This window comes from Symphalangus syndactylus, chromosome 18 (assembly GCF_028878055.3).
Source record: "Symphalangus syndactylus isolate Jambi chromosome 18, NHGRI_mSymSyn1-v2.1_pri, whole genome shotgun sequence".
NCBI classification, from domain to species: domain Eukaryota; kingdom Metazoa; phylum Chordata; class Mammalia; order Primates; family Hylobatidae; genus Symphalangus; species Symphalangus syndactylus.
In genome coordinates, this window is record NC_072440.2 from 67,464,091 (window position 1) to 67,492,007 (window position 27,917).

Below are 27,917 nucleotides of genomic sequence, written 5' to 3' on the forward strand. Positions count from 1 at the left end.
TGTAATCCCAGCTACTTGGGAGGCTGAGGCAAGAGAATCACTTGAACCTGGGAGGCAGAGGTTGCAGTGAGTCCAGATCATGCCACTGGACATGAGAGTGTCCAGCCTGGAAAATGAGAGTGAAACTCTGTCTCAAAAAAAAAAAAAAAAATCAGCTGGGCATGGTGGTGCATGCCTGTAGTCCCAGCTACTCAGGAGGCTGAGGTGGGAGGATTGCTTGAGCCTGGGAGGTTCAGGCTGTGATTGAGCCACTGCACTCCAGCCTGGTCAACAAAGCAAGACTCTGTCTCAAAAAAAAAAAAAAAAAAAAAAAAAAATAGCCAGTACAGTAGATCACACCTGTAATCCCAGGACTTTGGGAGGCCAAGGCGGGTGGATGACTTGAGGTTAGGAGTTCGAGACCAGCCTGGCCAAGATGGTGAAACCCCATATTTACTAAAAATACAAAATTAGCTGGGTGTGGTGGCGGGCACCTGTAATCCCAGCTACCTAGGAGGCTGAGGCAGGAGAACAGCTTGAACCCGGGAGGTGGAGGTTGCAGTGAGCTGAGATCACGCCAATGCACTCCAGCCTGGGCGACAGAGCAAGACTCTGTCTCAAAAAAAAAAAAAAAAACGAGCTGGGCACAGTGGCTCACACCTGTTATCCCAGCACTTTGGGAGGCTGAGGTGGCAGATCATGAGATCAGGAGATCGAGACCATCCTGGCTAATACGGTGAAACCCCGTCTCTACTAAAAATACAAAAAAAATTAGCTGGGCGTGGTGGCATGCACCTGTAGTCCCAGCTACTCGGGAGGCTGAGGCAGGAGAATTGCTTGAACCCGGGAGGTGGAGGTTACAGTGAGCCGAGATCAGGCCACTGCACTCCAGCCTGGGCAACAGAGCGAGACTCCATCTCAAAAAAAAAAAGAACAAAGCTAGAGGACCAACACACAACCGGATGTCAAGTCTGACTATAAAGCTATAGTTAATAAGACAGCGCAGTTAGACAAACCCACTGAAGGACTAGAATAGGGTACGATATTCAGAAGTAGACTCCCATATATTTATATGGTTCCCTATTTTATTTATTTATTTTTGAGACAGAGTCTCTGTCGCCCAGGCTGGAGTGCAGTGGTAGGATGTCGGCTCACTGCAAACTCTGCCTCCCAGGTTGAAGTGATTCTCCTGCCTCAGCCTCCCAAGTAGCTAGGATTACAGGCGCCCACACCACGCCCGGCTAATTTTTGTATTTTTAGTAGAGATGGGGGTTTCACCATGTTGGCCAGGCTGGCCTCGAACTTCTGACCTCAAGTGATCTACCCGCCTCGGCCTCCCAAAGTGCTGGGATTACAGGTGTGAGCCACCACGCCCGGCTGTGGTTGCCTATTTATACATAACAGAGGTAACACTGCAGAGTAGCAATGAAAAAGACAAGATTTTTAATTGAATTGGATAGCCACAGTTAAAAAAAAAAGTAAATCCTGACTTCATAAATTTAACCCAGCTGATTTAAGACCCTGTTGTGGCCTATCAGCTGTAACCCTCCTTGCATTTTCCCACCTTTGAATAACAAATTCCTTTCCTCACCCCAGGTCAGAAAGTCTGCTCAGCAGTAGCTGTGGATGGTAAGAAGACACGCTGGTAGGTCTCAGTGGCTCCCAGAAGCCGCACTCCCTCCACCGAACCTCACTCCCCATCTTCCATGCTCCAAAGCGAGGAGTCCTCAGAAAGCCAGTTTCCCTCTTACTTTTTCTTCTTTCTTTCCTTTTTTTTCTTGGATGTCCTATCAGTTTCCCTATCTTAAAGTCGCAGGTTTGGCTCAGAAACTCCCGTGTCCCTCAGCGTCTCGCCGGCACCCTCTGCCGGCGTGAGGTGGCGCTGCCTGTCCGCATCCTGTGGGAGCGTCCACATCCTCGGTCGACAGAAGGAGCGTCGACACTCTCGGACCTGGGAAAGTGACGGCCCAAAGGCCAGGGAGGAGCCGGGACCTCGCCCTGAGCTAGCTAGCGGGAGGTAACGGCGGGGAGCCCTGGGGCGGAGACCGAGCGCTGGGGGCGTGGTCTGCAGCGGGAGTGGGCCTCTAGACGGAGTGCGGGCGGGGGCGGGGGCGGGGGCGGGGCCAGCCTGCAGGCCCAGACGTGGCGCAGCGACTCGGAGGTTCGCCTCCAGCTTGCGCATCATCTGCGGCCGGGTCCCGATGAGCCTCCTGTTGCCCCCGCTGGCGCTGCTGCTGCTTCTCGCGGCGCTTGTGGCCCCAGCCACAGCCGCCACTGCCTACCGGCCGGACTGGAGCCGTCTGAGCGGCCTAACCCGAGCCCGGGTAGAGGTGAGTACGCCGGCCTCCAGCCCCGGCACTACCGTCCCCCAACTCTGTGGCCCCATGGGAGCACCGCCCGTCCCGGCCCCAGGACCACCTCGAACCTCGAGTCTCCCTGCTTTCCCCCTGGCGCCGGGACCATCCCTCCTGTTCCCTAGCCCCAGATGGCCCCAGCATCCACCGTGGAAGCCTGAGACACCGACTTTGGGGCCTGGAACTCCGAACCCTTCCCCAGCTCCCCCACCTGGCCCGACAGCGGACACCCAGACACATTGACGCAGTCTCCTAACTCTTCTCGTGGCCTGTGACTCCCAATCCTGTTCCAACTTCCCATCCCCCACCACTTCATGTTTTCCTGGAATCCTGCCCCCCACCCAGTTCCAGGGCTGGAGGCTCCGGAAAGTCTCTTTTCCTTCTCCTGGGAGGAGAGAAGACTTTCCGGGTGCCTCCTCCCATATGCAGGATACGGGGAATGGGCCTAACTCGGAGGGGCAACCGAGTTGGGAACTTGGTTGCCAACATTAACTCTGCAGCAGCCTCCCATCCTCCCCCCACCAGGAAATTCCCGTTTGGAGTCCCTGTCTTGCTATGTGACTTTGACCATCACAGCCCCCCTCTGAGCTTTTTGTCAGCTCTTTCTGACAAAAGGGTGTAGAATGGCTGGGTGCCGGTGGTGCACGCCTGTAATCCCAGCACTTTGGGAGGCCAAGGCAGGAGGATTGCTTGAGCCCAGGAGTTCAAGACCAGCTTGGGGGACATAGTGAGACCCTGTCTCTAAGAAAAGGGCTGAGGGTAGGATGGAGGAGGGCTGGAGTGGGTGGTCCTGGGGTCTAGACTCCTGCTGGATAGTGGCATCTCCTCAGGGAAGGCAGGGAGGAGCCCTCCCATTCTCCCATGTCAGGGAAGCAACCAGATGGTCTGAGGCGCTGGGCCGCAGGTGGCAGGCAGGGTGAGGTCTGCCTGTGTAGAGTAGGGACCAGATGGTAGGTGTCTCCAGTGGGGGTCCCCAGGGCCATTCTGAAGTGTTTCCTTCTGCTCTGCCTCCACTTGTGAGATTTCAGGGACCAAAGGCCAAGCCCAGGTCTCTACTGCTTAAGAGGATCAGGGTGATCATTTCCCCTGGGCATTGGGAGTCAGTCAACAGCCAGTAGGATGTACAGGCCCCAAGGCTGGCAGGCACACTGTGGGTCTCTGGCCTTGCTCTTTTCCCCTGGTGTCTCTAGGCCTGAGTCTCCCCACTTGTATACACAGTTCCCCCTTTGGCCCACAAGGGTCCAGCATTTCCTTCAGACCTTGGGAACTGCTGATCCAGGGGTAACTCGCAGCCCGACCCAACTCAGGGATAAGGATGTATGGCTTTGGGGGTGTGGCTGGAATAAATGTGAAGGACTCCTGACCTGTCCCATTTTATCCCCCTCCAGACCTGTGGGGGATGACAGCTGAACCGCCTAAAGGAGGTGAGTTTGAAGGAAGAAGTCCCTAGCTCTGTTCCCCCTGAGCCTCTTGGGGAGTGGGCAACATGGTCCCAATGACTGGGGCGGTGGGGGGGAAGGATCCCTAGCCTGAAAGTCAGGAGCCTGCACCTGACTTGCTTTATGACCTCATTGGGCTTCAGTGTCCCGTCTGTACCTCGAGGAGACTGGGGTCATTGTCTCTGATGCTCTGGTTCTTCCCCAGGTGAAGGCTTTCGTCACCCAGGACATTCCATTCTAGTATCCTTCTGTTCTGGGGGAGGGGAAATGGGGTGGGCACCTGGGAGAATCTCCATGTAACTTCAGAAAGGGGTGGCAGATGGTTTTCAACTGACAAGTGGAATTGATTGGTAGTGGCCGCCCAGAGGATTCTGAGGTGGTCTCCGTGTTGGGTGGGCAAAAGAGATTGACTAGTGATGACTGCCACAGAATGGAGAGGAGGGCCCTTTACTTCTTTGAACCCTAATTTTCTCACGTATAAGCGGAGACCCTGGCCCCACCCGGGCACAGAGTAAGCGCTCAGCAAAGGAGGCAATGCTGTTCCCATTAGTAAGGCTGCGGGAACCACCACCTCCCTCTGCCCACCACGACCCTCCTTAACACCACCTCCAGTCACAACCTGGTGATGAAACACCTCCCTGGGGCCGACCCTGAGCTCGTGCTGCTGGGCCGCCGCTACGAGGAACTGGAGGTGAGGCCGTGGGAGGCGGGCTGGGGGCGAGGCCAGAGGCGAGGCCCAGCCTGCTGACCCCGCCCCTCCTCCGCCTCAGCGCATCCCACTCAGTGAAATGACCCGCGAAGAGATCAACGCGCTGGTGCAGGAGCTCGGCTTCTACCGCAAGGTGGCGCCCGACGCGCAGGTGCCCCCCGAGTACGTGTGGGCGCCTGCGAGGCCCCCGGAGGAAACTTCGGACCACGCCGACCTGTAGGTCCGGGGGCGCGGCGGAGCTGGGACCACCCGCCTGAGTCCTGGAGACAGAATGAAGCGCTCAGCATCCCGGGAATACTTCTCTTGCTGAGAGCCGATGCCCGTCCCCGGGCTAGCGGGGATGGGGTTGGGGAAGTTCTCCCAACCTCGCTTTCTTCCCTCCCCAGCTCCACTAAATTCCCTCCTGCCTTAACTGAGGCTCGACTCCTTCGTTGCTGCGGGCGGGTGGGGTGGGAGGTCGGAAGAAGAACCTCTGAGGACCCCAGCGGGACCTCGAATCCCCAAGTGCCTGGCTGCTGGAATTGGAGACGTTGCCGAGCTGCCTTCGGTTCAAACCCCCTCCCCACCCCCAGGAGACGCAGGGAGGAGTCAGGATCGTTGAAAACCAATAATTTATCAAAACGCTGCGTGTGTATGTGGGGGGAAGGGTGTCGCGACAGACAGGGCAGCGGTGGGCGGGCGCACAGGGAGGGGACGGTGCCCGGAGAGTGGGGGCGGCAACTTGCCACTGGCTGGCCATGCCGGCAGGGAGGCTAGACATTCTTGCCGCGCAGGCGCAGTTCGTGGCGTCGCAGGTGGTTGTAGAGCGACTGCACATAGGTGAAGACACACTTGGGGTCAGGCTTCTTGCCCATGATCATCATGTCCTCTACCTCCACCAGGGGCACACAGTCCACCAGCATCCTGCAGGGAGGGGGCACAGGGTTGGATGTCAGCGCCGGCCCCGCCTCTCGTGGCGCCCCTCTACCCCAAGGTCTTTTTTATTGCCGCATTGCCTGCTGGTCTTTCATAAACTCCAGACAGGGAAAAGCCTTCCAGGAAGGCAGGAAGCCCCTGGCTTCATCCATCCAAGCCTGGAGGCATCCCTCGGGGCGGGGGAGCAGAGCTAGGCAGGTGGAGGCGGAGATGGCAGAAGAGAGCCCCATCCCAGTCAGGCAGGTCCTGGGTCTGTTTCCTCCAACCCTGGGGAGGTGCTGGCTCCAAATCCTGCCCATGTTCTCCCTGGAGACCGCCTTCTGCTCACCCTCACTGGCACACTCCAGTTGGTAGAAGCGTCTCAGCTAGGCCTTTGCACCCAGATGGGCTTCATCACTGGCCAATCTTTATCTATGGACAGGTCTCACTCTAGTGACCCTGTGGTCCACCGATGATTGTCTGCTAGCTGCCTGATCTGCTACTTCCTGATGAGAGGCCCAGGGACCCCTATTCTTTGACAGGGGGTTGGGATAACACTGCTGCTGGAGATGGAGGCCAGGGAACGTGTGGGCAGCAGAGGGGTTCTCTAACCCTTATCACCTGCCTTGGGTAGAGCAGGGGAGGCAGATAAGGATCCCAGCCAATACCAATGGACCATCTACGCCATGCTCAGGGGTGGGACCACCCTTCTGGCCATCCTTCAGAATGCTAGCTGCCCTTCACAGATAAGGAAACTGAGTCACAGAGCAGAGGAGCCATTTGTTTCAAGGCCCACGGCTTAGTAAGTGCAGGCTAGGCCGCATGGGACCCAGGCCCCCAGTTCTGGGTGTTGGCAAAGCCTTTTCCCCACTCTGGAGTGAGTGGGTTGTGCCTATTAAGCAACTGACAGCTCCCAGAGCTCTGAAGCTGGAGTCTGCTCTCTGGCTCCTTTTCCCCTGTCCCTCAATCCCCAGAGCAAGACCTCTTCTACCTTGATCCCTGTTTGCTGTCTCCTATCTGCCATACCTGGCACATAGCAAGCATTCAACGTTGCTGAATGAGTTTCCTACGGCGGGGAAGGCATAATGGCAACAATTGCTCCTTATTCTCAAGACACCTGAGAACCCAAGACCACCTCCCATCTTGTGCCCTTATGGACAAACTCAGAACTGTGGTAGGGCTGGGCCTACCCCCAGCTCACCTGGACTCCTTCAGAGAAGAAACCTGGGAGGCAGAACACCGAAAACCTCTGTTTTAGTCCAGACTCTATCCCTAACCAGTTGTGGGTGCTAGATAAGGCCCTTTTCTATGACTCAGTTTCCCCCTCTTTAGAACAGGACAGTTATTCCCTATCTCATTTGAGACCTTACAAGAATTTAGGATGAGTGAGAGGGTTCTGGGTCTGCTGCTGATGTGCCACGTGCCCCTGGGGTCATCCCTATCCCAGACTGGGCTTGTTTCCCAAGCTGTACCATGATGCAGAGGCAGCCTCTCTCTGAAGCTTCTTCCAGCTGTGGCTATCGTCCCGGGGATCCCGACCTCCCTCTCCAACCTGGTACTCCCTCCCGCCCCACTCCCTTCCCTGGAGACCTTATAAAGCCATTGTTTACACTGGGGCTCAGGGCTCAGGGCTCAGGCTGCCCCAGTGACAGGCCAAACACCAGGCAACTTGAGCAACAGCACGGCTGAGTCACACTTTCCAACTGGATCAGGGCTGGGCTGGGCCCCTCTCCCTCCAAGCTGGCTTGCTGGGCAGCATCTCCTAAGTCCATATATGATCTGGAGATAGCACCAAGCCCATCCTCCACTCATCTGCGCTCCTTCTCTGAGTGTGTGTGTGCACATGTGGACTGCCCCCCACAATGGCTCCAGGCCCTGAGGGGCATCTGAGTGTGCCCCTACCTGTCACTGACTCACATTCCTTCAGCCAATCCCCTTGCTCCTTCTGGGCCTCTATTTTTAATCCTCTCTACAAAATGGGCGGGAATGCAGTGATGGGGCAAGGAAAACAGCCACTAATTGGGGAGTCTGGAGTCTCAGTTTCTGGCCCCAGCTCTGACCTAACCATCTTCCCTCTCCCTCCCACCCCCAGGACAGTCTTAGCCTACCTCTCTCTCTGAGCTCCTTGTCTGTAATGGGGAAGTTAGTTCAGGATCTGAATTCTCTACTTTGGTACTGGGGTGAGGTGACCAGAGAGGAAATGCCACAGCTGGCTTAGGATCCAGAGTCCCCAGCTAGAAACATCTTCCTGTTGAACTGGTCCTGCTCCTGAGCTCCCCACTTTGGAGTATGGCACCACCAACTCCCCAGTGCCCACACAGGAGCCTGGCAGACTTCTTGACCTTCCCTCTCCCTCTCCAAACCAGATCTATTGGGAAGCCTGTCTCTCTAGCTCTTAAGCTATTCCAGCCATCTAGTCCATCCCATCTCTCAGCCAAGGAAGGTCCTAGAATGCTACATCCATCCCTTCTCTGTTTGGAAACCCTTTATAACTCCTGTTGTCCTCAGGAGGAAGGTCAAACTTTTTTTTTTTTTGAGATGGAGTCTTGCTCTGTCACCCAGGCTGGAGTGCAGTGGCATGATTTCGGCTCATTGCAACTTCCACCTCCTGGGTTCAAGTGATTCTCCTGCCTTAGCCTCCTGAGTAGCTAGGATTACAGGCGTGTGCCACACGCCCAGCTAATTTTTGTATTTTTAGTAGAGATGGGGTTTCAACATGTTGGTCAGGCTTGTCTCGAACTCCTGACCTCGTGATCTGCCCACCTCGGCCTCCCAAAGTGCTGGGATTACAGGCATAAGCCACCGTGCTTGGCCTGAAGGTCAAACTTCTAACTGTGGCCCCCTCCTCCTCCCTTATATCCAGACTCAAGTTTCTTCCCTTCCTGATGTGCTGCCCTCTCCAGCTCTCTTGCCCTGCTAAGCCTAGGCTGATCCCTCTGCCTAGAACTCCCTCTCCCTCCTTTAGCCTGAACTTGTTCAGATCCCAGCTTAGTTTGCACTTTTTTCAGATGGGGGGCCCAGACCTGCAGCCTGGGTCAGGCACCTCCCCTGGGCTTCCCCCATCACAGTGCTGCTCACCTGGGTCATCACTGCTCATTTAGAATGGTCTTGCCTGCTGGGCACTGAACTGCCAGAAGACAGGGCTATGGCTTGACTAAATGCCCCCCTTACTTCCCCCACCCGCCTCCCTGGACCCTCTCTGGCCTTGCTGAGCAGATTCTGGTGAAACGGGGCAGGTGGGAGAGGCGGCGTTTCTCACCGTGGGGCCCCGAGCAGGGGTTAGGACTTTTTGGTTTTTACCAGCCCCTTCTGGACCAGACAGCGGTAGAACTCCTGGATGTACGTGTACACGCACTTCCAGTCAGGCTCTCGAAGCCGCACCATGTCCTCTGTATCCAGGAGCTGCGGGCAGTCCGCATGGGTCCTGGGGAGGGTAGGGGGCCGGGAAGGGGTGGGGGACGGGGGCAGGAGGCCAGGGCCCCGGGTGGGGAAGAGAGGGAAGAGGCAGAGAAGAGAGAGGGGGGGAAACAGAGACACACACACATACACACACACACAGAGACATGAGTTCAATTACGATTCCAGTGCTGCAGTCTGCCAGCCCCCCGCATGCCGCCTCCCCACTGTGGACGTGCCGCTCACTACCCATCACTAATGGTGTGCAATGCAGACAGGGGTGGGGGCCAAACCAGTCACAGGTGCAGAGAACTCTAGGGGCAAGCGGGAACGCGGGGTGGGGGCGATGGCGTTGGCACCAAGGTTGGAGAGGAGGGCTGTGCCCCGGGGAGAGGGGGTGAGGGAGGCGTGAGAGGAGGTGAGGGGAGGAGGAAGAGGAGAAGGAGGAAGAGGAAGAAATCTGAGGGAAACCAGAAAGAGAAGGGGAAAGAAGGGAAGACAGATGGAGAAGGGTGCTGAGGGTGAGGTGAGCAGACGGGGCAACGATTCCAAAGTGGAGGGCTTGCTGAGGTCCTATATAAGCCTCTGGCAGCACTATATAGGCTGGGCGGGCACGGTGCCCGGGCCAGGAGCCTCCTTTTGGAATCTCCAGCCGGGATCCCGTGGGAGCAGGAAGCTCTGGTGATAGTGGGAGGAGAGCAGGACAGAGAAAGGGAGAGAGAGGGAGAAGGGGGCAGAAGGAGGATGGAGGGGATATGGACAGGGCCACCTGGTGGGCCTTGGCCCAGGCTGGTAGGCCGGCCTGCGGCTCCTTCGTTCCGGCGGGCACCTGGCACGCTCAGCAGCAGGTGGGCGGGGATGGAGAAGGACGGGGACTCTCTGGGGAAGGGGGTCTCAGCCGCTGACTGACAATGTGGCTGGCCCGCTCCAGGGGTTCTCAGGGCAACTGGGCCTGGTCCCGATGTCCAGCCCCAGATGTACAGCAATATTAGCAGGGCCAGGGCCCACACTTACTCCGCAGATGAGAAGGCCACCTCGAAGTTCTGGCGTCGGTTCTGAGGGCTAAGCTGCCCATAGTCGAAGGCCTCAGGGAAGAAGTTGTGCACCAGGGCACAGAAGGCCATCCCATCACTCCAGCTGGAGGAGAAGTTCTGGATGTCGACATGCTATAAGCCGTAGGAGGACTGGTCAGGACCCTGGGGGCAACTCCCCCCTGCTGTCTACCCCTCAGCATTCTGGTATTCCAGACCTAGGGCACTGGGCACAGAGAGGCCCTGTAGCTTGCACAGTGAGTGAATAGTTGGAACATAAGCCTCCTCCAAGTCAGCCTGTCAACTCCCATATTTGCGATTTCGAGGGACAGAGCTACTGAGAGGCCCAGCGCCACCCAGCTAAGGCTATGGTCATGCCTCATCACTCCTTCCCTCATTTAGAGAAATTGACTCAGGGCCTCCTACAGAGCAACAAGGAGGGGACTCCAAGAGTGGGATCCGGCCTTGAACCCTGCCCACCACCCAAGAGGCCCTGTTACTTCATCACTGATTCTGGAATCTAGGGCTTGCCTTGTGTCCTCTTTAAGCCTCAGTTTCCTCACCCCAAGAGCCCTTTCCACGTTCGCTGTGAGGCCACACAGTGGCGGGAAGTGTACTGGGGAATAGGATCTCTGCTAAGAGGGAGGTGCTGAGCGGAGGTCTGGGGAGGCCTCCAGGCCCCCTGGCCTCCCGGGGCTCACCTCGTAGCCGCGAGTCTTGGCTCGGCACCAGTCCAGCAGCATCTGCTTGATGCTGTTGGCGTTGGGGACGCCGAAGCTGGTGGCTCGCTGCACGGCTGCGCGGGGTCCGCCAGGGCTGCTGTAGGGCGGTGTCAGGACCAGGTCACACGACTATAAGGGGCATGCCTCGGTGGGCCCACCCAGTAGATTCCAGGCCCCGCCTTCCATGACCTTCGGGCCTTCGCACCATAGATCTAGCCGCGCGGTCTTCCAGCCTCTGCCGGGCCAACTATCAAGCCCCGCCCCTCACTGCCTATTAAGCCCCGCCCCCCACTGCCCAGCCCACTTCTGCAGCTCACCCGGCCGCGCCCTCCTTCTCCAGCTTCTCGATCATGGCCTTGCGCGCCTGGGAGGCTGAGGTCTTGGGCAGACTCTGCGCCTTCATCAGTTCTTTCTTCTTCTCGGCCTGGCGTTTCTCGAGCGCCGCCAGGCTGCCGGCCCGTGGGCTGGCCTGGTCCTCGCGGTCGAAGATGCTAGGGGTTGGGGAGGCGAATGTTAGGCAGGGAGAGGAGGGCTGCTCCCCAGCCTGGGCCACCACTCGCGAGGAGGAGAGGGGGTCTTGTAGCACAGTAGTATCTCCACTGCCACAAACGCCTGCCAGGGAAGGAGGCGTCCTCATCACACGCATTTCAGAGGAGTACACTGAGGCTCAAATGACAGCAAGGTTTTCAACAGGTTTCCGCCTCCTCCTCCCCTACCCACGAGGAGTTCTCTGAGAAGGCTCATTGTACCCTCAAGTTACAGGGGAGTTCAGCTTCTGGGCACTATCCGATAATAAAAATGATGACTAGCATAATAATAGTAATAATAATAATTCATCTCTGTTGATCCTTTCCTGTGTGCCATTTTAAACTTCACAAGAGCAGGGAGGGGCCTTACCAATTCCACTAAAGGTGAGGAAACTGAGACCTCTGGCAGTAACTTGCCTAAGATTTCAGAGGACGTGATGGGTGGAACTAGAACTTGAACAAGGTCTCTCTGACTCAGAGTCCCTGGACCCCTTTGGTTCTCATCCTGGATTCTGATCCTGTTCCTGATTTCTGCCAGCCCCAACAGCCTCTGTTACATGAGGGTACCCTCCTTTCTCATGGGGCTAAGGTATAAAGGTGCTGTGTGACCTGGGACATAGTTTGCAGATACTGGGAAGTGGCAGTGCCACCAGGCAGCTCAGTGTGGTACGTAGGCCTCTGTAAGGGCTCAATGCTATTGCGGCCACTCAGAGGTGTGAGCCCCTAAGCAACCCACTGGCCTCCCTGAGCATCCACCTCTCCTGTGGTGTGGTTGATAATAAAATGAGATCCCAAAGAGAGCAGGATCCTTAACTCCAACTTTGCCCCTCCCTGGCTATAGACCTAGTACCTCCCAGCATCCCAGTCTACCCCTCTGTTTTATTTATTTATTTATTTATTTATTTATTTATTTATTTATCTATTTATTTTTGAGACTGAGTCTCGCTCTGTTGCCCAGACTGGAGTGCAGTGGAGCGATCTCGGCTCACTGCAACCTCCACCTCCAAGGTTCAAGTGATTCTTGTGCCTCGGCCACCCCAGTAGTTGGGATTACAGGTGCCTGCCACCATGCCCGGCTAATTTTTGCATTTTTAGTAGAGATGAGGTTTTACCATGTTGACCAGGCTGGTCTCGAACTCCTGACCTCAAGTGATCTGCCCGCCTCAGCCTCCCAAAGTGCTGGGATTACAGGCAAGAGCCACTGTGCCCAGCCCACCCCTCTGTAAAATGGGTTTGCAGTTAGGTCCCCTGTGGCCCTGACTCCTCTATGGTCAGGGATTGGGTGCTGGTGCTCACCTGCCCATCTTCTTGGATGAGGAGGAAGAGGAGAAGGTCTTGGTTTGCATCATGGTGCTGCCACTGCCATCTGCAAAAAAGGGGAAGGGGCACCAGGTGAGGGCCTGGGCTGGACATCAGGAGATGGGATGGGAGGCTGTATGGAGGGGCGGTGATAGCCGCAGGCAGAGAAGAGAAAGTGACGGCACAGTTGAAGACACGGAGAGAGAGCTCAAGGAAGAGCCGGAGGAGGTGGGCGGACAGGCAGGCAGGCACAGGGCGACGCCAGGTGGCCTTACTCTCCGAGCGCCTCACGAAACTCGACTCCACTGTGGTGGTGCGGGCCGTCCGTGTGCCATCATCTGCAGGGGCAGAGGATGAGAAGGATGTGAAAGGCACTGGGGGCCGGGGGAGGATGTGTTCCCACCCTGAGCCCTGGGCCCCATTTGGCCCCTTACTGGAGTGGACGAGCCGCTCAGTCTTGGTAACAGTGCTGACAGCAGAGCCATCAGCTGCCCGCTGGCTGTGCCTCATGGTGGTCTCAGTGGCTGTGTTGCCGCGCCCCTCCCCTGGCCGGCCCCGTGCCTCCTGCAGCCGCCGTTCCCGCTCCTTGTCCCGCTGGTCTGGGCAGGGGATGCCCCATGCATGCGCAAAGGGGCCACCAACGCCCACACAGCACAGATGCACAGGTGCATGGGGCACACAAGATGGGGTGGAGGGTGGCTTGTTAGAAACATGAATGACACAGGTAACAAGGGCCTCTCTAGGAGCAGCTGGGTTGAGGGGACAGCCATAACTTGACAGGAAATGGAGTGTGGAAAGGGGTTGAGGGACTCAGGCAGAAACTAGAGAATACGGAATAGCTAAACTCAAAGGGGTATGGATCCAAGAAGGGAGTTTCTATAGGAATGCGTAGCTAAGTCAGGAGGGGTATCTAGATCTAGTGAGGGGGTAGCTGAGTCCAAGGAAGGAGAAGCTGAGTGAGGAAGTAGCTGGGTGGGCCATCTGTGGGTCTTTGGTTGGAGGAGAAGAGCAGCTGGAGGCAGGAATATTTAGATCCAGGAAGGGAGCAATTGATGGGATCTGAGAAGCAATCTGATCCAGGGGAAGAGGAGCTGGGAGAGAAGCTAGTGAAGGGGGTTAACTGGGCTTAAAATAGAAGTAGGTGGGTAGAGATAGAGACTGGGGTGGCCATCAGTGGGCCCTGGCAGAAGCAGCTAGATTCAGAGAAGGAGTAATTGAGAGTGTTTGAGAGGAGAAGCAATTGAACCCAGAATCTAAGGGAATGAATAGATGTGTCCAGGGAAGAACTATCTGGGGGAGGAAGTAGCTGTGTCCAGGAAAAGGGAAGCTGGATGGGGCAGAGGCTAGGATGGCCATCAGTGGACTTCAGGGAGAGAGGAGCAGCAGGGAGAAGGAGTATCTGGATTCAGGGAAGGAGTCGTTGACAGTACTTTGAGAGGCAACTGGATCCAAGGAGAGGGTAGCTGCGGGAGGGAGTATCTGGGTCTAGGAAGGAGAAGAGAAGCTGGTTGGGGAGAATAACTGGGGTCACCAGTGGGAGAGGAGCTAGGGAAGGAGCAGCTGGATCCAGCGGGGAATAGCCAAGGGAACTGCTGGGTCTAGAGAAGGAGAAGCTGGGTAGGGCAGTTATTAAGCTGGGGTGTCCACAAATGGACCCCAGAGTATGAGGGGAGCAGCTGGGGAATGGGGCAGCTGGATCTAGGGTAGGGCAACTGGCTCTCTACCTCTCTTCCTTTGTCGGAGCTCACGAAGTGCGGCCCGGATGAGCTTCCGCTCTTCAAAGTCCGTGCTCTGATCCAGCTGCATATAGAGCCCGTCATTGCCTACCTGGTGCCTGCTGGCCTCTGCCAACCCCCAGCCCACCGGATCTGGCCATACCATCTTGTCCAAGACTCCTTCATCCTCAATAGTCATCAGCTCCTCAGCGCTCAGAGGGTTCCGCCCCTCTGGTGATTTGCTCACTTGGGTCTGCTCAGCCCCATTGGCCGCTTCCACTGCTGCAGCGAGAGGCTCTGCTGGCTCTGGTTCCATCTGCAGGGTGGGGAGAGGGCATGGACTTTAAGCAGGGGTGTGGGTGAAACTCATCATGTCTCTAGTGGATAGGGGAGCAGATCCTAGGGTTGCTGGCACGCCTTGGAAATAACCACCAGCCTGCCAGCCTGCCTGCCCAAAGATGGCCATGTCAGCATCAGTCAGGGAAGAGGCACTGACAGTCTTGTTGTAGGGCTTCCCACGTACCCAGAATTGTATTAATACAATGGATAGTGATAATAATGATGATTTCTAGTCCATAGTAAGTGTTGTATAAGCACTAGGGATTTTACTGTCCCTATTTAACAGAAGGGAAGGCCGGGCGCAGTGGCTCATGCCTGTAATCTCAACAGTTTGGGAGGCCGAGGGGGGAGGGATCACTTGTTGCCAGCAGTTTGAGACCAACCTGGGTAACATAGCGAGACCTCATCTCTAAAAAAACAAAAATAAAAAATTAGCTAGGCATGGTAGTGTGCACCTGTAGTCCCACCTACTCAGAAAGCTGAGGTAGGAGGATTACTTGAGCCCAGGAGTTAGAGGCTGCAGAGAGCTATGATCACGCAGCTGCACTCCAGCCTGGGCAACAGAGTAAGACCCTGTCACAAACAAAACAAGACCAGAAAAAAAAAAAAAAAAACAGAAGGGAAAACTGAGGCTCAAGGCAGCTAACTGACTTGCCCACAGCCTCTCTCTAAGTGTGACGCAGCCTGGGATCTGAGCTGAAGGCAGCCTAACTCCTGAACCTCAGTTCATTTTGCTGCTTTGTTCCCAGCCCCCTCCCAGGCAGGCTCTGCTCTGTGCTGCCAGTTCCCGAGGCCTAGGTCCTCCTGGGCCAGTGCCCAGGCAGCACATGTTGCCCCCCATCTGCCTGCCACCTTGCCAAGACGGCTGGCCTGGGGCCTGTAGGCTCCTGACCAGGTGTCTGACTGGGGCTGCCCTGAGCCAAGACCTCTATGAAGCTCTCCTCTGTACCACCTCCGCCTGCCTTGCCCCTGCTGGAAACCATCCTCTAAGGAGTCTCTAGCCCTGCAGCCCTTCCAGGGCATCTCCCTAGCCCCTTGAAGACAAGGCCCCAAGCCAACTATTATGGCCCTTCCTCTCCTGGCAGGGCCTCTCTGTCTGCTATAAAGGTAAGGAGAGCCGAGGTGGCAGCTGTTTCAGGGAGGCTTGGTCTGGCTAGGGTGCAGGGCAGCGGGGAGCTGGGGGCTGGGGCCTGGGTCATGCCAGGGGCTGCCAAGGCAGCTGCCATGCATGCCTCAGGGCTGGAGCCTGGCACCCTCTTGCCCTAGTCTTAGAGCAGTAGTGCCCCAGTCCCCTGTCAAGATAGGTAAACTGAGGCTCAGAGAAGGTGGTGACATACCTAAAGTCATAGAGGAGGCAGAGCCTGGCTCAAAACCACCCCCTCCCACCAACCCAGAAGGACTTACGAGACTAGTGCTGCGGGTGGTGCTGGTGGAGGAGCGGCGGCGGGTGCTGAAGGCAGGTGGGTGGGCCACAGGGGTCCCAGCATCCTCGGCAGCCTGGAAGAGGGCCTCGGGGTCGGCGGCAGCCAGGAGCAGCTCGCTGGGCTCCAGCTCAGGCTCAAGGCCGGACACAAGTGGGACCCCCAGCCGTAGGCTCAGCACCTCCACCTGCCTGCTCAGGGCATCCAGCCGCCGGCTCAGCGCTGCTCTCTCTGCCCGCAGCTCTTCAGCTGCCCGGGCCACCGGCTCCACGGTGGCTACAGCTACCTCAGCTGCCTGGGTCACTGCCACCCGGCCTGCTTCAGCCACCGCCCGCAGCTCCTCCAGTGCCCGGCCCAACTGCTCCTCAAGGGCTGCGGCCAGCTCAGGCCCAGGCCCTGGTACCCCCGGCATGGTGCTGGTGGGGACTCTATGGGGGGTAATGGTGGGGCAGTGGCAGGGGCTGCTGCCTCTGGCTGACAGTGTCTGAGTCTTTGCAGCTGGTCTGAGGGCAAAGGCAAGGGCAGCGGGCCTGCCCCGCCCCTGCCTCCCAGCCCGCCACCAGCCAGCTGGAGCTGCAGCCCAAATAGAAACCTATTCTGGGCTCCTCCGTGGAAGGGGCAGTGGGGGAGGGGGGGGCCTGCCCAAGCAGGCGGATCGCCAGGCCTGGCTCTAGCCCTACAGAAATCATAGGCCTGCAGCATAGTAAGAATGCATGGGTTCTGAAGATCACTGAGATCAGGGCCCCATGCCTCACAGGTGGGGAAACTGAGGCAGGGAACAGGGAATGGACCTGTCTGAGCCACCATGTACATTAGCTGTGAGAATCAGTCTGCTGGACTCCAGAGCCTATACTCCTTTACCCTTTACCCTAACTCCAGCTGTTTTAGACAGCTGGAACAGATGGGGGAAATGGAGGCACAGGGAGGCAGGACTTTGAGTGATCTGCTACAAAAAGTGTCTTGGTCTGACATAAATGCTCTCTGGCCTGCCCATGGTGCTCATGTCCAACCACAGACTTTGAGCAAGCACATTATAGGCACGTCACCCTTTGGTTCCAGATGGGTAAACTGAGGCAAGTTGGTGTTGTCAGACCCAGGTCTCACTGTAGCACCTCCCATCCACCTCAAGGGCCTCAGCTGGTCCCCTTACCTCACCCCACATGATCCCTTGTCAGAGGGCAGCTGGATCCTGCTTTTTTGGAAAGGAAGGGTGCTTTATTTCCCTCACTCTCTCCGTCTCCCCTGAGAAGGCCCAAAGCTGGCTCTAGCCATCTCACCTCAGCCAAAGTTCTGTTCAGTCCCTGGTTTAGCACAGAGGGCATTACCTGGGCAGCTGGGTGGCCCGCTTGGGGATCCCTTTCCTGGCTGAGCTCCTGGCTAGTGGATCCTGGGCTTGGGAATGAATAATGGAAGGGTGCTGTGTATTCAGTTCCCAAGGCATCTGCTAGGCTGCTGCCTCACCTGATTGGCACCCCCCTGCCTGTCTGTCCCCCATCAGAGCTTCTGCCCAACCCCCACAGGGAGGCTGACGCAGATGCTAATCACTAATCTCCAATCTCTTAATGGGCCAGGCTGATCTTGGATGAGCAGATGAGCTGCTCTATACCTCAGGGCTGATGTCCAGTGTGGGTGGGTGCAGGGGCACTGGGGCTGCCACAGGAAAAGGGGAGGAAGCCCTTACCACCCTCTCTGAGCCTCCGTTTCCCCATCTATTCGCCAGGAATGAACCAACCAATTTTGGACTAAGGATCAGAGATCAGCATCTAGGAAGCTTAACGCCAGTACAGAGTAAGCTTCCAACACACTTAGGGGCTGATATGCTAGGGTCTGGCCTTAGCTCTGCCACCGACTGGCTGTGGTCTGTAAGCAGCCACCTTCCCTCTCTGGGCCTCGGTTTCTCTGTGTGTGCAGTAGGGGAGGAGCAGAGGAACCATGCTAGCCCTATACCCTGAAGCAGTATATGTGAGGCTGACGGATGGTGAAGCTGGTGGGGTGAGGAGGGGCTCACCTTGATGCTGCAGCCTCCTCGGCTACTGGGGGGGGCATGGCTGAAGCTGGTGACGTGAGTGACACTGCCCAGCCGAGCCAGGGTCCCAGGGCTGTTGACACGGGTGATGGTGCTCTTGCCCCCGCTACTGGTGCTGAGTAGGGTTGGGGGCGCCCGCAGCCCCAGTGTCAGTTCTGAGTGGGGAGAAAGGTGGCTGTCAGGAGGATCAGGTGGAGTGAGGGCAGTGCCAGACAAGGTTGATAGTGCCCTCGCTCCCAGCACACCCTTTGGAGACACCCTGAGCCCTGGCCACAGCACCTGTCCTGAATGCAGAAGTGCGGTTGCAGGCACTCATCCCCATTGGGGAGGCAGTGGGGGGTGCCTACCTGCCCTCTGGTTGCCTGTGGGCAGCAGCACCCGGCCTGTGGAGGCCTGGCCACGGCCGTCCTTGATCTCGATGGTGAATGTGGTCTTCATACTGCCCCCTGGCTCGGTGGTGCCAACAGCCACGGGCAGTGGGGCACCAGGCTCCTCTGAACGTGCCACAGGCCCCCCTGCTCTGTTTTCAAGGGGCCTAGCAGCCAAGCCCCGCCCCCTGGGGCCCTCCTCCTGGGGGCAGCTTCGAAGCTGGGCCAGGGGCTGGGCTACTCTTCGTTGCTCCTTGCTGAACCGGGAGGAGGTATCACTGGGGCCCCGAGAGGAGGAGCCGCTGGAGGAGGAGGCAGGGGTGGTGCTGGTGAGGGAGGGGCCCAGGAGCCTTGCGGGTGTCAGGGGACTTAGGGCAGCCCGGGATGTGCCATCCTGGAGCCTAGCAGCCATAGGAGAATCAGATGTGAACTTGTGGACACGGTCCCGCACAGAGCCAGCCCGCTGGAACGAGGAAGGTCCGATGGCAAGGCGGGTGGACTCTAGAAGGAACAGGAGGGCTGTCAGTGACTGGGAGGGACAGGGTCTGCCCAGATCCTAGGCAGGGTGAGAACAGGTAGTACCTCGGTTCTGGGCTGGCTGGCGGGGGCTGAGCACCGACAGGGAGCGTTGGCAGGGTCGGGGTCCAGCCACGTCTGGCAGGTTGGGGAGGGGGTGATGGCCATGTGGGGAAAGAGAAAAGACAGGGGATAGTGGGTGTCCACCTCTCATAATCCTCTCCTCTACACCTCCCTAGCCTCCCACCCTTTCCTATACTCAACCCCACCCCACCTCTCCATCCCCTCTTGGATCTCCCACACTCCGGCATCCCCACTCGGCTGCATCTCTCCTACAGGCACCTCCTTCTCCTCCCACACTGACCCTAGGATGACTTGGACACTCCTGGGGGCCGGGCAAGGCTTAGGCCGGAGGAAGGGTGCCCAGATCCTTCCTGCAGATGGGGAGGGGGGACAGCCCCCCTGGCCAGTGCTGCCCACAGCTCCAGCTGGGAGATGGGTGGACTCCCTTATTGGGGAGAAGAATGTGCCTGAGGCCCATTGCCTTTCAAGGCTGCAGGGGAGGCCTCTAGCCATGGGGGTGGAGGGGCAGGCTGGCCTAGCTGGGGGCGGGGACACTTCAGGGGTGGGGTGCAGTATCAGGGACTGCGCGGACCTGAGGAAGCTGGAGCTGCCAGGCACAAGAGTCCATTCTCTAGGCAGGGAAAGGGAGGTGGGGGAGGGGAAGGCAGATGCCTGTGACTACCCCTGCTGGGACCCTCACCTGCTGTCTTGGTGTCAGAGGGGCCTCTGGTGGGGCTCTGGGCAGCAGGGGTCTCTTTGGGGCCAGACAGAAGCTGCAAGGGAGAAGAACACGGCCTGAGCAAGGCCTGACTCCCAGACCCGCTCACTTGCCTGGCATCCCTGCCCCTCGTCCAGACTCACCTTGTTGACCACCTGGCCCTCAGTGCTGGGAAGCGTTGGAGACTCCTGAGGCTCAGGGCTGGTGGTCTTAGGTGGGCTGGGGAGTGGCTCTGGGCTGCCTGGAACCTCAGCTGTAAGGCACTGGGCCTCGGCAGGCTCCAATGGAGGCTCAGGAGAGGCAGGTGTGGGTGAACTGCTGGGTGAGGCAGGTGAGCTGGATGTGCTCCCAGGTGGGGCTCGCAGCAGGAGTGTCACTGTGGTCACATCCTGGCTGGTGCCTTCAGGGGTGGGGGTTGGCTTTGAGACCTCTGCCTGCTGTTCCTGTTCCTCTCGCTCTGGCACCTGTAAGGGACCCATAGGATGCAACCAAGGCTCCCTAGGTCTCGAGTCCCACCCCCACCACTGAGGGCCAGGCTGGCAAGTGCCCAGGGCAGGGCATGCAAAGCAGAGTGGTGGGGCATGGCTTCCTGTAGGCACACCTGCGGAAGCACTGGCACTGGCATGCTAAGGGCAGTCTCTGATCCCCACTTCCCAATCTCTTGGCACTACCTAGCCAAAGGGGTTCAGAGAGCACCAGGTCCTGATGTCAGTGGGTGGGTATGGCAGGAGACCTACTGGGGACGGGAGCCTTAATAGATCCCTGGAGTGGAGGTTCCTGACTCCTGGCCTCAGCCTGGTTCATCTGGAGTGGGAGTGGGGTCCTGCCAGGACCGTGGACCCAGCAGCCTCTGCTGGCCACTTAGGGAACCTGCATGGCCTGACCTGTCACCCACACTCTGGAGAAGAGTGAACTGTGAGCCAGCTGGGGTCTGACATTCAGGCCCCATAAGCCAAGGTAAAGATGTGGGCTGTGTGGAGGGTGAGGGGCAGCCCTGGGACGGGTTGAAGCAGGGGAGGTGCCAGGGCCAGATTTGCATTTCTGGGAGATCCCTCTGGCTGCTAAATAGAGGCTGGACGGCAGGGGTGGGCCCCTTACAGTCAAATACCAGCCTAGCAAAGACACACAGGCACTCTGTGCTACTGGCATCCGTGGGCACAGGACACTGGGCCACCCTCCCACCCTCCTTACCTCACACTGTTCCAGCCTGTGTGCCGCTCGCCCCTTGCTGTCCTCTCTTGAGCCACTGTTGGGACGCCCGCTGCACAACCTCCCAGCCAAGGTGGCAGCTGGAAGGGAAGGAACAAGTAGCAGGTGAGTGGCGGGGAGGTGCTGTGGACAACAGACAGCAGGGCAGGGGTGGGGCTGGGACAGGTCACATACCCTCAATCTCCTGAGCCCGTACGCGGCGGATGGCAGCTCGGATCAGCTTGCGCTCCTCATACTCACCAGCGCTTCGCAACTGTGGGTGAGAGGCAGGCTGCGGGTGTTGGGCTGTGGAATCCAGGTCTTCACCTGCCCTGCCCCCATCCTCTGCCCCAGCCTGGGCCTCACCAGTGCAGTCAATTCCTCTACATCGTTCATGGACTCCAGCTGCCCTGCCAGCCGTGCCAGGGCAGCCTGCTGCTCAGCTTCCCGCTGCTGAGAGCTGCAGAGACATCATGACTGTAACCACCACTGCCATGGCCAGGTCGTGGAGGATGTGGGCTAAGGGTAAGAGCCAGAACAGAGTACCCAGAACCTTGGCAGAAGGGCATGTGGCTGTGCACACCCTCTGCACAGATACACATATGCCCATGGACGTGGGCACTAATACCACACACTCAAACATGCTGTCTACACCAGCACAGCCACGACGCCACAATCAGTACATGCTCCATGCCCACAAACATCTGTTTTTCCAGAAGCGTGTGCAGAACGCCTGCCATTGGCACATGCACTTGTGCTCATGCCTGCCTGCACACATGAGCTGAGCCGGGGTGCACACTCACCCTCTCACCCGCATGTTCCACCCCCCACTACTCACTGCAGCCAGTTCTCCTTGTTGTCCTGCCGCTCGGCACGGAAACGCTTGGATGCCAGGGCCTCCTCCTCGCGCTCCAGCTCCTGCCGCTGCAGTTCCCGGATGGCTGAGCGGATGCGCCGCCGCTCTGCCAGATCCGCTGTGACCTCCAGCTGCAGTGGGGGCGAGGGGCAGGTCATTTTCACTGCCAGAGGCGGAGGGCTGGCACCAGCTGCCCACGGCTCTGCCTGGGGCACAATGTGTGGCCTGTGTCCATTCCCCATGTCCCAAGCTGTTCACATGCCTGCCTGCCCACGCAGGGTCCTGGGGGTAGACCTAGCCCACTGTTTCAGGGATCTTGGGGAGCCCACTTTGCATTGTGGTTCACAGAGCACACAACTGAGTGGACAGCCAGAAACTGCCCACTTGTGCCAGGTGCCAAGCCAGGCACTGCTTTCTACGACTCGATTCCTGCCCCTCAGAGCCCAGATCCCCAAAAGCCAGGGAGCTATTGCAGGAGGAGGAGAAAGGCCACCCTGTGGGCCACTAACAGGATCCCTAGAGGGAAAGGTGACAGCTGAAGTCCACCCTCTGAGCAAGGGAGGCTCCCATGGTCTAGTCACCAAACACCACAGCCCAGCTAGGGGTTGACTGCTTCATCCACAGATGGGGACACTGAGGGCAGGTGCTCAGGAGTCCTGCCTGGCTAAGGGCTATTGTCCCCACTGCACTGGCCTGGCCCTAGCCACCATCGAAGGAGCCAGGGCGCAGAGTGGGAGGGCCAATCCCCCAGACATATAAGGTGGCTGGCACTAGGGGTCACCCCAGGGCCTTATAGAGGGCATCCCTGGGTGACAGGTGCTTCTACCGGTTCTCAATCCCTCGGTTCCTGGGAAATTGGGGGTGACTGGTCTAACCAGGTTCAGGAAAGAACACCTTCTCTGGAGTGAGTCAGCCAATCCTGTTGCCTGCCCCACATCTCCACCATGTAGAGCCACCTGCTACATACAGATCCTCCGTGGCTCAAGGCAGAGAGGACTGGCCCAGGGTTCCCCTGGAAGATAGTGGCAGAGATAAGCCTCCAGTGTGGGTCTGATAACCAGATGGGAGCCAGTAAAGGTGGCATGATTTCCTTTGTCCCCACCCCCCAAATCATTCAGGGGTAGGGCCAAAGAATCCTCTATCATCTCCCTTTTTAGCGCCGCCTGTCATTCCTTTCTGCTTAGTGGGAAGGCCAGGTGGCAAGGTTGGGGATGGGATGGAGATAGTTTTCAGCAGGGAGTGTGGGCCGGCCCAACTCAGCCATGAGCCAGCTTGTCCTAGTCTGAAGAGAGCAGGGAGAGTCTTGGGGGAAGAGCCCTCCAGGCTCCACATTCCTGAGGAATTATGAGAAGGCCCCCTGAAACTCAGGCCAGAGCCCCTAGTTGGTTCCAGCCCCAGTCCAATCCTGGCTGGGTGATCAAGGGCATATGCCTTAAACTCTCTGTCTTGGTTTTTTCATTTGCCAGTGGGTGGGGTTGGGAACAGTGACTTGGGCTCTCCTGTACATAGCTGCAGTTGCAATAAGCATCACCCCCATACTTGGTTCTAGCCAATCAGGAGGAGGGAGAGAGACGAGGGGGCAAATGGGAAGGGCAGGATACCCCGAGGCATCAGTAACATTTATGGAGAGCCTGTGAGTCAAACCCTGTGCTGAGCTCCCTACTTGTCCTAAGCCCACAAAAACCCTACATACTGTGTTATTCCCATTTGACAGATGAGGAGATTGAAGTCCAGGGAGGAGATGTGATTTGCTCATGGTCAAATGACCTGAGCCAGGATTTGAACCCAGGTCTCTCTGACTCCAGGGCCTGCCCTAGACTGAAGACAGCTCTGCTATTGGGGTCTGTTTGTCATGGTGGGGACCTCAGGGATCCTGGCACTGTGTTGGAGACCCCTCTAGCCTGGACTAGAGATGCTCTGAGGCCTAAAGAGATCTTATAGCAGAGGTGGGGGGAATGAGGCGCACTCCCCAGCCCCCGGTCCTGGCTGTGTCTCAGGCCTAGAGCCTTCTGTGGTACATTTGGAGGCTGGGGGCCGGAGGGGACAGAGGGTAAAGAGGCCCAGAGGGGCAAGGGCTAGCCTTTTGTCTCCTAGGTCCCCATTCTCAGTGCTCTGGGATCTGAGATGGGGTCCTTGTCTCTGACAAAAGCCTGATGTAGGAACTTGGCCACCTCTACAACACAACCCTGGGAGCTTCAGTGTCCCCATCTGGAAAATGGGAGCCTCCCTCTGATCCCCCAAAGTGGGTGGGCAAGGCTGGAGACTGACAACCTTATTCCACTGGTCACCCTCTCGCACGACCCTTCCCTTTGGGCCTGGAGGCAAAGGTTGGACCACAGTGTCTCCTCTGTGTGTCCCGAGTTCCACCCTCCCAGGCCCCACCGCTGTGTATGGAGGGAGCTGTGGGAGGGAGGGAAGGAAGTACAAAGCGCCATTGTCTACCGAGGGGGAAGGGGAAGGGGATGGGGCGGTTTCCGAAACTGCCCAGTGAAATTCTCCCGGGAGGAAAGAGGGTGCTTCCTCCCCCTGGGGGGCCGGCTCTCCGTGTACTCTCTGCCCACGCTGCTGGGAACGCCTGGCAGGGCCTGAGGTCTCACTGGGCCTCAGTCTCCCCAACAGCACAACGGAGGGGACTCTCCAGACCCTCAGTCCCAGCTCCCCCAGTTGCCCATGGGGGTCCCGCCGGCGGTGGAGCGAAGCCTCGCCAGGGGGCGCTGAAGGCCTGCAGACTCTGCGACCGCCCTCTCTCGCAGGGCGCCGCCCTCGCCTCGCCCACCCAGCCTCGCGCTAGGCGCCGAAGGGGGAGGCAGGTAGGAAGACACCCGCTACCGCCTGCTTCAGTGTCCCGATCTAAAGGGAAGAAACCAAGGTCCCCAGGACACCCAGCTGAGTGGCGGAGGTCGAACTCGAACTCGGGACCGAGGCGGAGGGCGTCCCGGCTGGTGCTGGAGGGGCACGCGGCGTGCAAGTCCCCGGGCGCCCCCATTCCGCCCATCCCCCGCCCAATCCTCAAGAATGTGCGGGAGCCGGGGCCGGAAGCGACTGCCCGCGTCCCCAACTCAGCCAGACGCTGGGGCGCAGGGCGGACGGAGCGGGCCCAGCTTTTCCTTATAAGGCCCGGCCCCGCGGGGAGGAGCCTGGCTCGGGACGCCCCCGTTCTTGCCACGAGGCCAGCGGGGGCCGGGCCGGCGCGCGGGGCGCAGTAATGGCGGGCGCCGGGTGCTGGAGGAGCCGCTCCCGGGGTCGGAAAGGCTTCGAGCGGCACCGATCCTGAGACCGGGGCAGGTTCTCATCTGTCCTTTCCCAGAGATTCAACCACTGCTCCAGCTTCTTCTCGGAAACTCTTTTCCAGCGCCGCCTGAGCCTCGCATGAGAGAGGGAGGTGGCGGCTGAAGAACCCTGAGCCTGCCTGTGGACACCTTGAGATGAGGATGCGCGGGATCCTGGCCTGGCATTCCCTCTTTTTGGACCGCGCTGCCTCTACGACCCCCACTGGGACTTGGACTTCCTGAGGGGAGGTCAAACTGCCTGGTGGGCACCTTTGGAAACCCAACCCCATCCCCTCCAGGCTGCACACATCCTGCGGTGAGAGTGGAGCGGCAGACACCCAGAGAGTCTAATGCACTGATTCGAGAACATACAGGCAGAGTGCCTTGGGGAGGTCATGGCAGCAGCTGGGCACTGCCCAGTGGCTGGGCTACGCTGGTTGGTTCCAGCCTCTGCCTGCAGGGGAGGGTATGAGAGTGGGGTGGGTCACTTGTCTTCTAGGTAAGGTAAATCTTTACCCCCATGGACAAGGGTCAGGGACTGGGGAGATGGAACTCCTCTGGCCCCTCCTCCAGGTCAGGCTGCCTGGCCTTGGGGGTTGGGGAAGGAGCCCTGCCCCACTGGGTTGCCCTACAGCCTCTCTGTGCATGGGGGTAGACAGGGCTCTCAGGAAGAGGAACAAGAAAGGGGATGGAGTAGGCTCATCTTTCCTCCACCTGAGATCTGGTCCATGCCTCATTCTGTCCCCATGCCAACTCTAGGACCTAGAGCTTGTGTGCACACACATCTCCCTCCCCACCTCCATTTTACAGGTAGAGGAACTGAGACTCAAGAGTAGAAAAATGAGATGAGAAGCCACAGAATCCACAAGGGCCCACAAAGCCTGTCTCTCTCTTATGGCCTTGTCCAGCCTTGACTTTCCCAGGACTCTGGTCCCCCGTGGCCCACTATGGGGTTGGGATTTTGGCACAGCTCCTTCTTAGATGGGTGTCCTTGAGCAGGTGATTTCAACTCTTGAGTTGCAGTGCCCAGGCTTTCAGAGCTACTGTGATTATTCTGTGACATGGTATACCCAGTACCCAGCCTGCCCCCTACCAGGCCTTGGCATTATTAATCATTGCTGCTACTATTATCACTGGGCCAGTTTCCAGGGGTGGGCACTGCCCCAGCTATTGCTCTGGAGAGGCATATCCAGCCTCCCCACACCTGTGGCTGCATATGGGCGAGTCCACAGCAGTTACTGTTTAAACAGGTGGTGGCTGTGGAGGGTTGGGAGGGACTAGGCTTCAGCACCAGGCATGGACAGGCACATGCCACAAGGGTCTCTTCATCAGCCACATGGAACTGGCCTACCCCTGTTCCCATGTCCCCCTCCTCCTGACCTTTCCCCCATCACTTCTTCCTGTCAGCTGAGAGGTACCCTGGATTGACCCTGCCTCTCTGGCTTGGCTTTCCTGTCCCCACAGTGGGTGATGGGGCCACTTACCAGCTTCCGAAGGGCTCCCTCATCCAGCCCAGCTAAGGCCTCGTCTGCCATCTCGCCCCTAGCTCCGTCGGTTCCTTTCTGGTGAGATCCCCAGTGCCTGTGGCACCTGTCACCAGCTCAGAGAATTCTGCAGGGGACAGACATGAATCAGGCATGCTGGGGCTTCTAGAAACCACAGGCACTTAGGCTCTGTGCCTTACTTTCCCTTTCTAACCTAGGAGCGTCCATTCCTGTCCCATCCTGTAATGTGGCTCCTGGCTGGAAGTTGCCCTCTGCCCTAGGGTGGTTTGCTGGAAAACTCACCAAACCCAGGGTAGGGGGTCTCTGGTTCCAGCCCTGCCAGCTTGGCCGCCAGTCTGCTGTGTGGCCTGGGATGGATTCTCATCCTGTCTAAACCTCAAACAGGGAGGGCAGGGACCTGGATTGAGAAACCAGGGCCCGGCAAGACCCACCCAAGCTGTGCTCACCACCAGGGGGTGCACTCCAGTCTCCAGTTTCCTGCCCCACCCACCCATCCCCAGGGCCTACCCAGCCCCCACCCACTCTGCAGCCTCAGCTTCTGGCTGTGGGCTGAACCCATAGTTCTTGCTGCCACCACCACTGTCATTCCCCCAGGTATAGGAAGGTACACTGTGTCTTCCGATTTTTGGAGCCAGCTCTGCTGTTCAGACCTCCTGAAGCCAGGTGTCCAGGCACCCAGCACCTCCTGCCAATTCATACAGAATTCAATTCCCCACCTGGAAGGGCTTTCAGAAGGTGACCTGCCCAACCTCCGGATTTCAGGCAAACTGAGAGGATTGGAGACGGCCAAGGATTTGTCACCAAGCAAGGAGGAAGCCAAAGACTTAGAGGACAGAGAAGGATGTAATCAAAATCTTCGTCATCTCCAGCTTCCGAAGCTCCCTTCCAAAGTGCCCTCAAGGGCCTGGAACACTCTCAGTGACAGAGGCAAGAGCCCCATCTTGCCCCAGTGCTGCCCATCAAAATGTACCCCTAAATCCTGGCCCAGCCTCCCAGCGCAGATCTCTCCTTCCTCCTGTAGCCCCAACTAATGTCTGTCTGGAATTTGAGGGGCCCTGGTCTGGCACACTGTGGATGCTTAGTTAATGTATGGTGACTGACTAATGTATGGCCCCAGGACTGCTCCCTACCTCCTGTTGATTCATCTTTCAATCATCCCTTCCCTCTCTTCAGAACAGTCACTTGGGAAGTCACCCCATACAGTGCATGGGTGGGGGGGCGGTGAGGTTTACCGCTCCACACAGTTGGGGTGTGTGGGTCCCAGCCTGTTCAAGTCACCGCTTGCTCCTCCTCCCATCCTGGTAGGCTCAGAGGTGTCAACCTCCCAATCTCTGCCTGTTAGGATCCTTGCCTCTTACCTAGTTACTCTGTCTGGATTAAACCTCTTCAAGACTGTCCAGTGCTCACCAGCCTTAGGTTCTGCGGACATTCTGACTCCCCCCATGTTTTTTCTTCTAAGGGGCAAGTGTCCCTAATGCCTAATCTAGGATACCCACGGGACTATAAGAAGATCCCTGCCGGTGCCCTTCTCCAATCCCATGGCTCTCTGTCACACAGTCTGGGGTCGCCGGACATTGTGAGGG

General features: G+C 58.1%; 2 protein-coding genes and 1 long non-coding RNA gene across 3 annotated transcripts; 2 read left to right on the plus strand and 1 right to left on the minus strand.

Moving 5' to 3' along the window:
* The first annotated feature begins 2,149 nt into the window (after positions 1-2,149).
* SELENOM (selenoprotein M) lies at positions 2,150-4,893 on the plus strand. Its single transcript, XM_055252808.2, has 5 exons — positions 2,150-2,309; positions 3,722-3,757; positions 3,978-4,012; positions 4,385-4,463; positions 4,543-4,893. The coding sequence occupies exons 1-5, from the start codon at positions 2,181-2,183 to the stop codon at positions 4,699-4,701; spliced, it is 438 nt and encodes a 145-aa protein (XP_055108783.1). The 5' UTR covers positions 2,150-2,180; the 3' UTR covers positions 4,702-4,893.
* A 182-nt stretch (positions 4,894-5,075) lies between these two features.
* Positions 5,076-26,829, minus strand: SMTN (smoothelin). Its single transcript, XM_055252632.2, is given in 22 exon segments — positions 5,076-5,384; positions 9,786-9,937; positions 10,504-10,621; positions 10,842-11,015; positions 12,348-12,417; positions 12,626-12,688; positions 12,785-12,949; positions 14,075-14,150; positions 14,229-14,381; positions 15,809-15,901; positions 17,834-18,006; positions 18,199-18,720; positions 18,802-18,873; positions 19,499-19,571; positions 19,660-19,980; positions 20,708-20,805; positions 20,900-20,978; positions 21,071-21,164; positions 21,543-21,691; positions 26,314-26,369; positions 26,372-26,440; positions 26,617-26,829. Coding segments are annotated over 22 exon segments (3,003 nt in total). The 5' UTR covers positions 26,699-26,829; the 3' UTR covers positions 5,076-5,233.
* On the plus strand, positions 24,337-27,729 carry LOC134733573 (uncharacterized). The gene is made up of 2 exons (XR_010117169.1): positions 24,337-25,145; positions 26,929-27,729. It is a non-coding gene; the product is annotated as an uncharacterized lncRNA (long non-coding RNA).
* The last annotated feature ends 188 nt before the right edge of the window (positions 27,730-27,917 follow it).